This window comes from Salmo salar, chromosome 12 (genome assembly GCF_965601325.2).
Source record: "Salmo salar chromosome 12, fSalSal1, whole genome shotgun sequence".
NCBI classification, from domain to species: Eukaryota; Metazoa; Chordata; class Actinopteri; order Salmoniformes; family Salmonidae; genus Salmo; species Salmo salar.
Genome location: NC_138302.1, coordinates 106,798,443 through 106,815,637, shown reverse-complemented (window position 1 = coordinate 106,815,637; position 17,195 = coordinate 106,798,443). Strand labels below are relative to the sequence as shown.

The window sequence follows — 17,195 nt, the reverse complement described above, 5'->3', positions numbered from 1 at the left end:
ATTTATAATTGATCTATAAACCCAAAAGGTAGACTTAGAAATCTGTAATAAACAGTTGTCATCTATTAAAATAGTAAACTGAAGATGAGTCTTTAGCATTCTACATTTCCCTCCTACCTGATGACAGAATGATAGGACATTTGAAGCCATTTCTTTGGCACCACGTGACTGCAGACTCACTTGGCCAGTGGAACGCAGGGGAATGCTGTTATTTGTATTTATGGCAGCAGCTACTCTTCCTGGGGAAATTAAGGCAGTTATACCATTTTAAAAACATTACAATACAGTCATTACAGAATTCACAACACACCGTGTTCCCTCAGGCCCATACACCACTACCACAGGTCTACAACTCAAAATCCATGTGTGTGTGTTTACATGTGTCTGTGCTGCTTCACAGTCTCCGCTGTTTCATAAAGTGAATTTTTATCTGCTTTTTAAATCTGATCGACTGCTGCATCAGTTACCTGATGTGGAATAGAGTTCTATGTAGTCATGGTTCTATGCAGTACTGTGCTCCTCCCATAGTCTGTTCTGGACTTGGGGACTGTGAAGAGACCTCTGGTGGCATGTCTTGTGGGGAGATTGACTTCATCACTACTTGTTTTTGTAAGAGCTGTGTGCTAGTATTTTAAACTGACACCTCTTACAAAAACAAGTAGTGATGAAGTCAATCTCTCCTCCACTTTGAGCAGTGAGAGATTGACATGCATATTAATGTTAGCTCTACGTGTACATTTAAGGGCCAGCTGTGCTGCCCTGTTCTGAGACAACTGCAATTTTCCCAAGTCCCTCTTTGTGGCACCTGACCACACGACTGAACAGTAGTCCAGGTGTAACAAAACTAGGGCCTGTAGGACCTGCCTTGTTGATAGTGCTGTTAAGAAGGTAGAAACTAGGGTCTGTAGGACCTGCCTTGTTGATAGTGTTATTAAGAAGGTAGAAACTAGGGCCTGTAGGACCTGTCTTGTTGATAGTGTTGTAGAGAAGGTAGAAACTAGGGCCTGTAGGACCTGCCTTGTTGATAGTGTTGTTAAGAAGGTAGAAACTAGGGCCTGTAGGACCTGCCTTGTTGATTGTGTTGTTAAGAAGGTAGAGCAGTGCTTTATTATGGACAGACTTCTCCCCATCTTAGCTACTGTTGTATCAATATGTTTTGACCAGGACAGTTTACAATCCAGGGTTACTCCAAGCAGTTTAGTCACCTCAACTTGCACATTATTCATTACAAAATGTAGTTGAGGTTTAGGGTTTAATTTATGATTTGTCCCAAACACAATGCTTTTAGTTATAACTGGGTTCCACAGGGATGCTGGCCCATGTGGACTCCAATTCTTTCCACAGTTGTGTCAAGTTGGATGGATGTCCTTTGGGTGGGGGACCATTCTTGATACACACGGGAAACTGTTGAGCGTGAAAAAGCAGCAGCGTTGCAGTTCTTGACACAAACCGGTTCGCCTGGCACCTACTACCATACCCTGTTCAAAGACACTTCAATCTTCTGTCTTGTCTACTAAGCATCTGAATGGCACATACACAATCCATGTCTCAATTGACTCAAGGTTTAGAAATCCTTCTTTAACTTGTCTCCTCCCCTTCATCTACACTGATTGAAGTGGATTTAACAAGTGACATCAATAAGGGATCAAAGTTTTCACCTGGATTCACCTGGTCAGTCTGTAATGGAAAGAGCATGTTGTCCACTCAGTGTATATTTGAGTCCTGCTGGGGAGGGAGTCACTAGTTCCTATGGTCCTACTGTCACATGAACTAGCCTTCCTCCAATCTACTGTTTACAGCGCACACACACACACACACACACACACACACACACACACACAGGGTGATGGGAGGCATGGGGTCTAACGCAGAAACATTCAACAGGTCAATAATGGAAATGCTAGAATCAACGCTACCAGTGGTGGAAAGGAATGATGGACAATATTTTATTCAGATGAAAATAGAGTACTTCGGAAAATGTAAAATTGTTTTAAAAATTTTAAAAAAAAAAGAAAGTTATTAATTTACAAGGCTTGTAACATTACATCATGATACAACACAATGTGGTTCTGTACCTCCAACAGACCAAGCAAGACATTATCCCATTCTCATGACTAACCTGGTCCCAGGTCTGTTCCTGCTACAGCCAAACCTCTGATTAGTTTAGTACGAGCACTAAGAATAGGAAGGAGTTGGTTATATAGTCTGGGAAAAGCAGGCCATGACACCTCATCCCAACATTATTACACTCCTTCAGCCCTAGAGAGATCGATCTCTCCTCCATCTCTCCACTACAGCCCATTCAGTCCTCGATCTCCCTCTCTCCACTACAGCCCATTCAGTCCTCGATCCCCCTCTCTCCACTACAGCCCATTCAGTCCTCGATCTCCCTCTCTCCACTACAGCCCATTCAGTCCTCGATCTCCCTCTCTCCACTACAGCCCATTCAGTCCTCGATCTCCCTCTCTCCACTACAGCCCATTCAGTCCTCGATCTCCCTCTCTCCACTACAGCCCATTCAGTCCTCGATCTCCCTCTCTCCACTACAGCCCATTCAGTCCTCAATCTCCCTCTCTCCACTACAGCCCATTCAGTCCTCGATCTCCCTCTCTCCACTACAGCCCATTCAGTCCTCGATCTCCCTCTCTCCACTACAGCCCATTCAGTCCTCGATCTCCCTCTCTCCACTACAGCCCCAGCAGTGTCTTGGCCTCCTCACTTTGGGCCATCAGGGTCTCACTGGCGTACTTCTGAAGGAGCTCCATCTTCTTCCTTCTCACCAACGCCTCCTCAATCTAGAAACACAAAGATTTATTCAAGAGGTTCTCTGGTACTTTTTTTTGTATACTTCTTAGCCAGTAGTTCTGAAAGTAGCGTTCACGTCCCAGAAAACTGTGTACGTCATCGCTCTGCTGTGTGTGTGTGTATGATGTGCCTCTTTCTAGCTGTCGCTCAAATGGCGAGGGGCTGAAGCTCATTGGCTAGAACTCGAACGGCTAGGGTGCTGGCCCATTTAGGGAAAATGGTGCTGCACAGTTTCCAGAAAACAGTCACTTTTAAACTAGGGATTTCATCGCTAACTGAGGTAAAGCAGTAAGTCTGCTCATAGATTATGCATATTCAAACTTTACATTAACACATCCAGCCCAAAGCGTTTAAAAAATGCTTAGTAGTCGACAAAGTTGCGGTGCGTGTTTTTAACTTAACCCCAATCTGGAGAGGATCAAAGACATCACTAAACTAGCCCTATCCATCCCCAATCTGGAGAGGATGATATCACTAAACTAGCCCTATCCATCCCCAATCTGGAGAGGATCATATCACTAAACTAGCCCTATCCATCCCCAATCTGGAGAGGATCATATCACTAAACTAGCCCTATCCAACCCCAATCTGGAGAGGATCATATCACTAAACTAGCCCTATCCATCCCCAATCTGGAGAGGATCATATCACTAAACTAGCCCTATCCATCCCCAATCTGGAGAGGATCATATCACTAAACTAGCCCTATCCATCCCCAATCTGGAGAGGATCATATCACTAAACTAGCCCTATCCATCCCCAATCTGGAGAGGATCAAAGACATCACTAAACTAGCCCTATCCATCCCCAATCTGGAGAGGATCAAAGACATCACTAAACTAGCCCTATCCATCCCCAATCTGGAGAGGATCATATCACTAAACTAGCCCTATCCATCCCCAATCTGGAGAGGATCATATCACTAAACTAGCCCTATCCATCCCCAATCTGGAGAGGATCATATCACTAAACTAGCCCTATCCATCCCCAATCTGGAGAGGATCATATCACTAAACTAGCCCTATCCAACCCCAATCTGGAGAGGATCATATCACTAAACTAGCCCTATCCATCCCCAATCTGGAGAGGATCATATCACTAAACTAGCCCTATCCATCCCCAATCTGGAGAGGATCATATCACTAAACTAGCCCTATCCATCCCCAATCGGGAGAGGATCATATCACTAAACTAGCCCTATCCATCCCCAATCGGGAGAGGATCATATCACTAAACTAGCCCTATCCATCCCCAATCTGGAGAGGATCATATCACTAAACTAGCCCTATCCATCCCCAATCTGGAGAGGATCAAAGACATCACTAAACTAGCCCTATCCATCCCCAATCTGGAGAGGATCATATCACTAAACTAGCCCTATCCATCCCCAATCTGGAGAGGATCAAAGACATCACTAAACTAGCCCTAACCATCCCCAATCTGGAGAGGATCATATCACTAAACTAGCCCTATCCATCCCCAATCTGGAGAGGATCATATCACTAAACTAGCCCTAACCATCCCCAATCTGGAGAGGATCAAAGACATAACTAAACTAGCCCTAACCATCCCCAATCTGGAGAGGATCAAAGACATCACTAAACTAGCCCTATCCATCCCCAATCTGGAGAGGATCATATCACTAAACTAGCCCTATCCATCCCCAATCTGGAGAGGATCATATCACTAAACTAGCCCTAACCATCCCCAATCTGGAGAGGATCAAAGACATCACTAAACTAGCCCTATCCAACCCCAATCTGGAGAGGATCATATCACTAAACTAGCCCTATCCAACCCCAATCTGGAGAGGATCAAAGACATCACTAAACTAGCCCTATCCATCCCCAATCTGGAGAGGATGATATCACTAAACTAGCCCTATCCATCCCCAATCTGGAGAGGATCATATCACTAAACTAGCCCTATCCATCCCCAATCTGGAGAGGATCATATCACTAAACTAGCCCTATCCATCCCCAATCTGGAGAGGATCATATCACTAAACTAGCCCTATCCATCCCCAATCTGGAGAGGATCATATCACTAAACTAGCCCTATCCATCCCCAATCTGGAGAGGATCATATCACTAAACTAGCCCTATCCATCCCCAATCTGGAGAGGATCATATCACTAAACTAGCCCTATCCATCCCCAATCTGGAGAGGATCAAAGACATCACTAAACTAGCCCTATCCATCCCCAATCTGGAGAGGATCATATCACTAAACTAGCCCTATCCATCCCCAATCTGGAGAGGATCATATCACTAAACTAGCCCTATCCATCCCCAATCTGGAGAGGATCATATCACTAAACTAGCCCTAACCATCCCCAATCTGGAGAGGATCAAAGACATCACTAAACTAGCCCTATCCATCCCCAATCTGGAGAGGATCATATCACTAAACTAGCCCTATCCATCCCCAATCTGGAGAGGATCAAAGACATCACTAAACTAGCCCTACCCATCCCCAATCTGGAGAGGATCATATCACTAAACTAGCCCTATCCAACCCCAATCTGGAGAGGATCATATCACTAAACTAGCCCTAACCATCCCCAATCTGGAGAGGATCATATCACTAAACTAGCCCTATCCATCCCCAATCTGGAGAGGATCATATCACTAAACTAGCCCTATCCATCCCCAATCTGGAGAGGATCATATCACTAAACTAGCCCTATCCATCCCCAATCTGGAGAGGATCATATCACTAAACTAGCCCTATCCATCCCCAATCTGGAGAGGATCATATCACTAAACTAGCCCTATCCATCCCCAATCTGGAGAGGATCATATCACTAAACTAGCCCTATCCATCCCCAATCTGGAGAGGATCATATCACTAAACTAGCCCTATCCATCCCCAATCTGGAGAGGATCAAAGACATCACTAAACTAGCCCTATCCATCCCCAATCTGGAGAGGATCATATCACTAAACTAGCCCTATCCATCCCCAATCTGGAGAGGATCATATCACTAAACTAGCCCTATCCAACCCCAATCTGGAGAGGATCATATCACTAAACTAGCCTTATCCATCCCCACCTGGAGAGGATCATATCACTAAACTAGCCCTATCCATCCCCAATCTGGAGAGGATCATATCACTAAACTAGCCCTATCCATCCCCAATCTGGAGAGGATCATATCACTAAACTAGCCCTATCCATCCCCAATCTGGAGAGGATCATATCACTAAACTAGCCCTATCCATCCCCAATCTGGAGAGGATCATATCACTAAACTAGCCCTATCCATCCCCAATCTGGAGAGGATCATATCACTAAACTAGCCCTATCCATCCCCAATCTGGAGAGGATCATATCACTAAACTAGCCCTATCCATCCCCAATCTGGAGAGGATCAAAGACATCACTAAACTAGCCCTATCCATCCCCAATCTGGAGAGGATCATATCACTAAACTAGCCCTATCCATCCCCAATCTGGAGAGGATCAAAGACATCACTAAACTAGCCCTATCCATCCCCAATCTGGAGAGGATCATATCACTAAACTAGCCCTATCCATCCCCAATCTGGAGATGATCATATCACTAAACTAGCCCTATCCATCCCCAATCTGGAGAGGATCATATCACTAAACTAGCCCTATCCAACCCCAATCTGGAGAGGATCATATCACTAAACTAGCCCTATCCATCCCCAATCTGGAGAGGATCATATCACTAAACTAGCCCTATCCATCCCCAATCTGGAGAGGATCATATCACTAAACTAGCCCTATCCATCCCCAATCTGGAGAGGATCATATCACTAAACTAGCCCTATCCATCCCCAATCTGGAGAGGATCATATCACTAAACTAGCCCTATCCATCCCCAATCTGGAGAGGATCATATCACTAAACTAGCCCTATCCATCCCCAATCTGGAGAGGATCATATCACTAAACTAGCCCTATCCATCCCCAATCTGGAGAGGATCAACACCGCCCACCATCCCCACTGGAGAGGACGCTCACCGCCCTATCCATCCCCAATCTGGAGAGGATCATATCACTAAACTAGCCCTATCCATCCCCAATCTGGAGAGGATCAAAGACATCACTAAACTAGCCCTATCCATCCCCAATCTGGAGAGGATCATATCACTAAACTAGCCCTATCCATCCCCAATCTGGAGATGATCATATCACTAAACTAGCCCTATCCATCCCCAATCTGGAGAGGATCATATCACTAAACTAGCCCTATCCAACCCCAATCTGGAGAGGATCATATCACTAAACTAGCCCTATCCATCCCCAATCTGGAGAGGATCATATCACTAAACTAGCCCTATCCATCCCCAATCTGGAGAGGATCATATCACTAAACTAGCCCTATCCATCCCCAATCTGGAGAGGATCATATCACTAAACTAGCCCTAACCATCCCCAATCTGGAGAGGATCAAAGACATAACTAAACTAGCCCTAACCATCCCCAATCTGGAGAGGATCAAAGACATCACTAAACTAGCCCTATCCATCCCCAATCTGGAGAGGATCATATCACTAAACTAGCCCTATCCATCCCCAATCTGGAGAGGATCATATCACTAAACTAGCCCTAACCATCCCCAATCTGGAGAGGATCAAAGACATCACTAAACTAGCCCTATCCATCCCCAATCTGGAGAGGATCATATCACTAAACTAGCCCTAACCATCCCCAATCTGGAGAGGATCAAAGACATCACTAAACTAGCCCTATCCATCCCCAATCTGGAGAGGATCATATCACTAAACTAGCCCTATCCAACCCCAATCTGGAGAGGATCAAAGACATCACTAAACTAGCCCTATCCATCCCCAATCTGGAGAGGATCATATCACTAAACTAGCCCTATCCATCCCCAATCTGGAGAGGATCATATCACTAAACTAGCCCTATCCATCCCCAATCTGGAGAGGATCATATCACTAAACTAGCCCTATCCATCCCCAATCTGGAGAGGATCAAAGACATCACTAAACTAGCCCTATCCATCCCCAATCTGGAGAGGATCATATCACTAAACTAGCCCTATCCATCCCCAATCTGGAGAGGATCATATCACTAAACTAGCACTATCCATCCCCAATCTGGAGAGGATCATATCACTAAACTAGCCCTATCCATCCCCAATCTGGAGAGGATCATATCACTAAACTAGCCCTATCCATCCCCAATCTGGAGAGGATCATATCACTAAACTAGCCCTATCCATCCCCAATCTGGAGAGGATCAAAGACATCACTAAACTAGCCCTATCCATCCCCAATCTGGAGAGGATCATATCACTAAACTAGCCCTATCCATCCCCAATCTGGAGAGGATCATATCACTAAACTAGCCCTATCCATCCCTAATCTGGAGAGGATCAAAGACATCACTAAACTAGCCCTATCCATCCCCACCTGGAGAGGATCATATCACTAAACTAGCCCTATCCATCCCCAATCTGGAGATGATCATATCACTAAACTAGCCCTATCCATCCCCAATCTGGAGAGGATCATATCACTAAACTAGCCCTATCCATCCCCAATCTGGAGAGGATCATATCACTAAACTAGCCCTATCCAACCCCAATCTGGAGAGGATCAAATCACTAAACTAGCCCTATCCATCCCCAATCTGGAGAGGATCATATCACTAAACTAGCCCTATCCATCCCCAATCGGGAGAGGATCATATCACTAAACTAGCCCTATCCAACCCCAATCTGGAGAGGATCATATCACTAAACTAGCCCTACCCATCCCCAATCTGGAGAGGATCATATCACTAAACTAGCCCTATCCATCCCCAATCTGGAGAGGATCATATCACTAAACTAGCCCTAACCATCCCCAATCTGGAGAGGATCAAAGACATCACTAAACTAGCCCTAACCATCCCCAATCTGGAGAGGATCAAAGACATCACTAAACTAGCCCTATCCATCCCCAATCTGGAGAGGATCATATCACTAAACTAGCCCTATCCATCCCCAATCTGGAGAGGATCATATCACTAAACTAGCCCTATCCATCCCCAATCTGGAGAGGATCATATCACTAAACTAGCCCTATCCATCCCCAATCTGGAGAGGATCATATCACTAAACTAGCCCTATCCATCCCCAATCTGGAGAGGATCATATCACTAAACTAGCCCTATCCATCCCCAATCTGGAGAGGATCATATCACTAAACTAGCCCTATCCATCCCCAATCTGGAGAGGATCATATCACTAAACTAGCCCTAACCATCCCCAATCTGGAGAGGATCAAAGACATCACTAAACTAGCCCTATCCATCCCCAATCTGGAGAGGATCATATCACTAAACTAGCCCTATCCAACCCCAATCTGGAGAGGATCAAAGACATCACTAAACTAGCCCTATCCATCCCCAATCTGGAGAGGATCATATCACTAAACTAGCCCTATCCATCCCCAATCTGGAGAGGATCATATCACTAAACTAGCCCTATCCATCCCCAATCTGGAGAGGATCATATCACTAAACTAGCCCTATCCATCCCCAATCTGGAGAGGATCATATCACTAAACTAGCCCTATCCATCCCCAATCTGGAGAGGATCATATCACTAAACTAGCCCTATCCATCCCCAATCTGGAGAGGATCATATCACTAAACTAGCCCTACCCATCCCCAATCTGGAGAGGATCATATCACTAAACTAGCCCTACCCATCCCCAATCTGGAGAGGATCATATCACTAAACTAGCCCTATCCATCCCCAATCTGGAGAGGTTCATATCACTAAACTAGCCCTATCCATCCCCAATCTGGAGAGGATCATATCACTAAACTAGCCCTATCCATCCCCAATCTGGAGAGGATCAAAGACATCACTAAACTAGCCCTATCCATCCCCAATCTGGAGAGGATCAAAGACATCACTAAACTAGCCCTATCCATCCCCAATCTGGAGAGGATCATATCACTAAACTAGCCCTATCCATCCCCAATCTGGAGAGGATCATATCACTAAACTAGCCCTATCCATCCCCAATCTGGAGAGGATCATATCACTAAACTAGCCCTATCCATCCCCAATCTGGAGAGGATCAAAGACATCACTAAACTAGCCCTATCCATCCCCAATCTGGAGAGGATCATATCACTAAACTAGCCCTATCCATCCCCAATCTGGAGAGGATCATATCACTAAACTAGCCCTATCCATCCCTAATCTGGAGAGGATCAAAGACATCACTAAACTAGCCCTATCCATCCCCACCTGGAGAGGATCATATCACTAAACTAGCCCTATCCATCCCCAATCTGGAGATGATCATATCACTAAACTAGCCCTATCCATCCCCAATCTGGAGAGGATCATATCACTAAACTAGCCCTATCCATCCCCAATCTGGAGAGGATCATATCACTAAACTAGCCCTATCCAACCCCAATCTGGAGAGGATCAAATCACTAAACTAGCCCTATCCATCCCCAATCTGGAGAGGATCATATCACTAAACTAGCCCTATCCATCCCCAATCGGGAGAGGATCATATCACTAAACTAGCCCTATCCAACCCCAATCTGGAGAGGATCATATCACTAAACTAGCCCTACCCATCCCCAATCTGGAGAGGATCATATCACTAAACTAGCCCTATCCATCCCCAATCTGGAGAGGATCATATCACTAAACTAGCCCTAACCATCCCCAATCTGGAGAGGATCAAAGACATCACTAAACTAGCCCTAACCATCCCCAATCTGGAGAGGATCAAAGACATCACTAAACTAGCCCTATCCATCCCCAATCTGGAGAGGATCATATCACTAAACTAGCCCTATCCATCCCCAATCTGGAGAGGATCATATCACTAAACTAGCCCTATCCATCCCCAATCTGGAGAGGATCATATCACTAAACTAGCCCTATCCATCCCCAATCTGGAGAGGATCATATCACTAAACTAGCCCTATCCATCCCCAATCTGGAGAGGATCATATCACTAAACTAGCCCTAACCATCCCCAATCTGGAGAGGATCAAAGACATCACTAAACTAGCCCTATCCATCCCCAATCTGGAGAGGATCATATCACTAAACTAGCCCTATCCAACCCCAATCTGGAGAGGATCAAAGACATCACTAAACTAGCCCTATCCATCCCCAATCTGGAGAGGATCATATCACTAAACTAGCCCTATCCATCCCCAATCTGGAGAGGATCATATCACTAAACTAGCCCTATCCATCCCCAATCTGGAGAGGATCATATCACTAAACTAGCCCTATCCATCCCCAATCTGGAGAGGATCATATCACTAAACTAGCCCTATCCATCCCCAATCTGGAGAGGATCATATCACTAAACTAGCCCTATCCATCCCCAATCTGGAGAGGATCATATCACTAAACTAGCCCTACCCATCCCCAATCTGGAGAGGATCATATCACTAAACTAGCCCTACCCATCCCCAATCTGGAGAGGATCATATCACTAAACTAGCCCTATCCATCCCCAATCTGGAGAGGATCATATCACTAAACTAGCCCTATCCATCCCCAATCTGGAGAGGATCATATCACTAAACTAGCCCTATCCATCCCCAATCTGGAGAGGATCAAAGACATCACTAAACTAGCCCTATCCATCCCCAATCTGGAGAGGATCAAAGACATCACTAAACTAGCCCTATCCATCCCCAATCTGGAGAGGATCATATCACTAAACTAGCCCTATCCATCCCCAATCTGGAGAGGATCATATCACTAAACTAGCCCTATCCATCCCCAATCTGGAGAGGATCAAATCACTAAACTAGCCCTATCCAACCCCAATCTGGAGAGGATCATATCAATAAACTAGCCCTAACCATCCCCAATCTGGAGAGGATCAAAGACATCACTAAACTAGCCCTATCCATCCCCAATCTGGAGAGGATCATATCACTAAACTAGCCCTATCCATCCCCAATCTGGAGAGGATCATATCACTAAACTAGCCCTATCCATCCCCAATCTGGAGAGGATCATATCACTAAACTAGCCCTATCCATCCCCAATCTGGAGAGGATCATATCACTAAACTAGCCCTATCCATCCCCAATCTGGAGAGGATCATATCACTAAACTAGCCCTATCCATCCCCAATCTGGAGAGGATCAAAGACATCACTAAACTAGCCCTATCCATCCCCAATCTGGAGAGGATCATATCACTAAACTAGCCCTATCCATCCCCACCTGGAGAGGATCATATCACTAAACTAGCCATATCCATCCCCAATCTGGAGAGGATCAAAGACATCACTAAACTAGCCCTATCCATCCCCAATCTGGAGAGGATCATATCACTAAACTAGCCCTATCCATCCCCAATCTGGAGAGGATCATATCACTAAACTAGCCCTATCCATCCCCAATCTGGAGAGGATCATATCACTAAACTAGCCCTATCCAACCCCAATCTGGAGAGGATCATATCACTAAACTAGCCCTATCCATCCCCAATCTGGAGAGGATCATATCACTAAACTAGCCCTACCCATCCCCAATCTGGAGAGGATCATATCACTAAACTAGCCCTATCCATCCCCACCTGGAGAGGATCATATCACTAAACTAGCCCTATCCATCCCCAATCTGGAGAGGATCATATCACTAAACTAGCCCTATCCAACCCCAATCTGGAGAGGATCATATCACTAAACTAGCCCTACCCAACCCCAATCTGGAGAGGATCATATCACTAAACTAGCCCTACCCATCCCCAATCTGGAGAGGATCATATCACTAAACTAGCCCTACCCATCCCCAATCTGGAGAGGATCATATCACTAAACTAGCCCTATCCATCCCCAATCGGGAGAGGATCATATCACTAAACTAGCCCTATCCATCCCCAATCTGGAGAGGATCATATCACTAAACTAGCCCTACCCATCCCCAATCTGGAGAGGATCATATCACTAAACTAGCCCTATCCATCCCCAATCTGGAGAGGATCAAATCACTAAACTAGCCCTATCCATCCCCAATCTGGAGAGGATCATTTCACTAAACTAGCACTATCCATCCCCAATCTGGAGAGGATCATATCACTAAACTAGCCCTAACCATCCCCAATCTGGAGAGGATCAAAGACATCACTAAACTAGCCCTAACCATCCCCAATCTGGAGAGGATCAAAGACATCACTAAACTAGCCCTATCCATCCCCAATCTGGAGAGGATCATATCACTAAACTAGCCCTATCCATCCCCAATCTGGAGAGGATCATATCACTAAACTAGCCCTATCCATCCCCAATCTGGAGAGGATCATATCACTAAACTAGCCCTATCCATCCCCAATCTGGAGAGGATCATATCACTAAACTAGCCCTAACCATCCCCAATCTGGAGAGGATCAAAGACATCACTAAACTAGCCCTATCCATCCCCAATCTGGAGAGGATCATATCACTAAACTAGCCCTATCCAACCCCAATCTGGAGAGGATCAAAGACATCACTAAACTAGCCCTATCCATCCCCAATCTGGAGAGGATCATATCACTAAACTAGCCCTATCCATCCCCAATCTGGAGAGGATCATATCACTAAACTAGCCCTATCCATCCCCAATCTGGAGAGGATCATATCACTAAACTAGCCCTATCCATCCCCAATCTGGAGAGGATCATATCACTAAACTAGCCCTATCCATCCCCAATCTGGAGAGGATCATATCACTAAACTAGCCCTACCCATCCCCAATCTGGAGAGGATCATATCACTAAACTAGCCCTACCCATCCCCAATCTGGAGAGGATCATATCACTAAACTAGCCCTATCCATCCCCAATCTGGAGAGGATCATATCACTAAACTAGCCCTATCCATCCTCAATCTGGAGAGGATCATATCACTAAACTAGCCCTATCCATCCCCAATCTGGAGAGGATCAAAGACATCACTAAACTAGCCCTATCCATCCCCAATCTGGAGAGGATCATATCACTAAACTAGCCCTATCCATCCCCAATCTGGAGAGGATCATATCACTAAACTAGCCCTATCAATCTCCAATCTGGAGAGGATCAAAGACATCACTAAACTAGCCCTATCCATCCCCAATCTGGAGAGGATCAAATCACTAAACTAGCCCTATCCAACCCCAATCTGGAGAGGATCATATCACTAAACTAGCCCTATCCATCCCCAATCTGGAGAGGATCATATCACTAAACTAGCCCTATCCATCCCCAATCTGGAGAGGATCACATCACTAAACTAGCCCTATCCATCCCCAATCTGGAGAGGATCATATCACTAAACTAGCCCTAACCATCCCCAATCTGGAGAGGATCATATCACTAAACTAGCCCTATCCATCCCCAATCTGGAGAGGATCATATCACTAAACTAGCCCTATCCAACCCCAATCTGGAGAGGATCAAAGACATCACTAAACTAGCCCTATCCATCCCCAATCTGGAGAGGATCATATCACTAAACTAGCCCTATCCATCCCCAATCTGGAGAGGATCATATCACTAAACTAGCCCTATCCATCCCCAATCTGGAGAGGATCATATCACTAAACTAGCCCTATCCATCCCCAATCTGGAGAGGATCATATCACTAAACTAGCCCTATCCATCCCCAATCTGGAGAGGATCAAAGACATCACTAAACTAGCCCTATCCATCCCCAATCTGGAGAGGATCATATAACTAAACTAGCCCTATCCATCCCCAATCTGGAGAGGATCATATCACTAAACTAGCCCTATCCATCCACAATCTGGAGAGGATCATATCACTAAACTAGCCCTATCCATCCCCAATCTGGAGAGGATCATATCACTAAACTAGCCCTATCCATCCCCAATCTGGAGAGGATCATATCACTAAACTAGCCCTATCCATCCCCAATCTGGAGAGGATCATATCACTAAACTAGCCCTATCCAACCCCAATCTGGAGAGGATCATATCACTAAACTAGCCCTATCCATCCCCAATCTGGAGAGGATCAAAGACATCACTAAACTAGCCCTATCCATCCCCAATCTGGAGAGGATCATATCACTAAACTAGCCCTAACCATCCCCAATCTGGAGAGGATCATATCACTAAACTAGCCCTATCCATCCCCAATCTGGAGAGGATCAAAGACATCACTAAACTAGCCCTATCCATCCCCAATCTGGAGAGGATCATATCACTAAACTAGCCCTATCCAACCCCAATCTGGAGAGGATCATATCACTAAACTAGCCCTACCCATCCCCAATCTGGAGAGGATCATATCACTAAACTAGCCCTATCCATCCCCAATCTGGAGAGGATCAAAGACATCACTAAACTAGCCCTATCCATCCCCAATCTGGAGAGGATCAAAGACATCACTAAACTAGCCCTATCCATCCCCAATCTGGAGAGGATCATATCACTAAACTAGCCCTATCCAACCCCAATCTGGAGAGGATCATATCACTAAACTAGCCCTATCCATCCCCAATCTGGAGAGGATCATATCACTAAACTAGCCCTATCCATCCCCAATCTGGAGAGGATCAAAGACATCACTAAACTAGCCCTATCCATCCCCAATCTGGAGAGGATCAAAGACATCACTAAACTAGCCCTATCCATCCCCAATCTGGAGAGGATCATATCACTAAACTAGCCCTATCCATCCCCAATCTGGAGAGGATCATATCACTAAACTAGCCCTATCCATCCCCAATCTGGAGAGGATCAAAGACATCACTAAACTAGCCCTATCCATCCCCAATCTGGAGAGGATCATATCACTAAACTAGCCCTATCCAACCCCAATCTGGAGAGGATCAAAGACATCACTAAACTAGCCCTATCCATCCCCAATCTGGAGAGGATCATATCACTAAACTAGCCCTATCCATCCCCAATCTGGAGAGGATCATATCACTAAACTAGCCCTATCCATCCCCAATCTGGAGAGGATCATATCACTAAACTAGCCCTATCCATCCCCAATCTGGAGAGGATCATATCACTAAACTAGCCCTATCCATCCCCAATCTGGAGAGGATCATATCACTAAACTAGCCCTACCCATCCCCAATCTGGAGAGGATCATATCACTAAACTAGCCCTACCCATCCCCAATCTGGAGAGGATCATATCACTAAACTAGCCCTATCCATCCCCAATCTGGAGAGGATCATATCACTAAACTAGCCCTATCCATCCTCAATCTGGAGAGGATCATATCACTAAACTAGCCCTATCCATCCCCAATCTGGAGAGGATCAAAGACATCACTAAACTAGCCCTATCCATCCCCAATCTGGAGAGGATCATATCACTAAACTAGCCCTATCCATCCCCAATCTGGAGAGGATCATATCACTAAACTAGCCCTATCAATCTCCAATCTGGAGAGGATCAAAGACATCACTAAACTAGCCCTATCCATCCCCAATCTGGAGAGGATCATATCACTAAACTAGCCCTATCCATCCCCAATCTGGAGAGGATCATATCACTAAACTAGCCCTATCCATCCCCAATCTGGAGAGGATCAAATCACTAAACTAGCCCTATCCAACCCCAATCTGGAGAGGATCATATCACTAAACTAGCCCTATCCATCCCCAATCTGGAGAGGATCATATCACTAAACTAGCCCTATCCATCCCCAATCTGGAGAGGATCACATCACTAAACTAGCCCTATCCATCCCCAATCTGGAGAGGATCATATCACTAAACTAGCCCTAACCATCCCCAATCTGGAGAGGATCATATCACTAAACTAGCCCTATCCATCCCCAATCTGGAGAGGATCATATCACTAAACTAGCCCTATCCAACCCCAATCTGGAGAGGATCAAAGACATCACTAAACTAGCCCTATCCATCCCCAATCTGGAGAGGATCATATCACTAAACTAGCCCTATCCATCCCCAATCTGGAGAGGATCATATCACTAAACTAGCCCTATCCATCCCCAATCTGGAGAGGATCATATCACTAAACTAGCCCTATCCATCCCCAATCTGGAGAGGATCATATCACTAAACTAGCCCTATCCATCCCCAATCTGGAGAGGATCATATCACTAAACTAGCCCTACCCATCCCCAATCTGGAGAGGATCATATCACTAAACTAGCCCTATCCATCCCCAATCTGGAGAGGATCATATCACTAAACTAGCCCTATCCATCCCCAATCTGGAGAGGATCAAAGACATCACTAAACTAGCCCTATCCATCCCCAATCTGGAGAGGATCATATAACTAAACTAGCCCTATCCATCCCCAATCTGGAGAGGATCATATCACTAAACTAGCCCTATCCATCCACAATCTGGAGAGGATCATATCACTAAACTAGCCCTATCCATCCCCAATCTGGAGAGGATCATATAACTAAACTAGCCCTATCC

At 45.4% G+C, this 17,195-nt stretch overlaps 1 protein-coding gene across 1 annotated transcript in view; it reads right to left on the bottom strand.

Annotated features, from left to right (window-relative positions):
* Window positions 1-1,922: 1,922 nt before the first annotated feature.
* The window catches only part of isy1 (ISY1 spliceosome associated protein), a 59,175-nt gene continuing 43,902 nt past the window's right edge, over window positions 1,923-17,195 (bottom strand). The window contains exon 10 of the mRNA XM_045692007.2: window positions 1,923-2,795. Coding sequence (XP_045547963.1) covers window positions 2,688-2,795 — 108 coding nt within the window. The 3' untranslated portion in view covers window positions 1,923-2,687. The remainder of the gene's footprint in view (window positions 2,796-17,195) is intronic.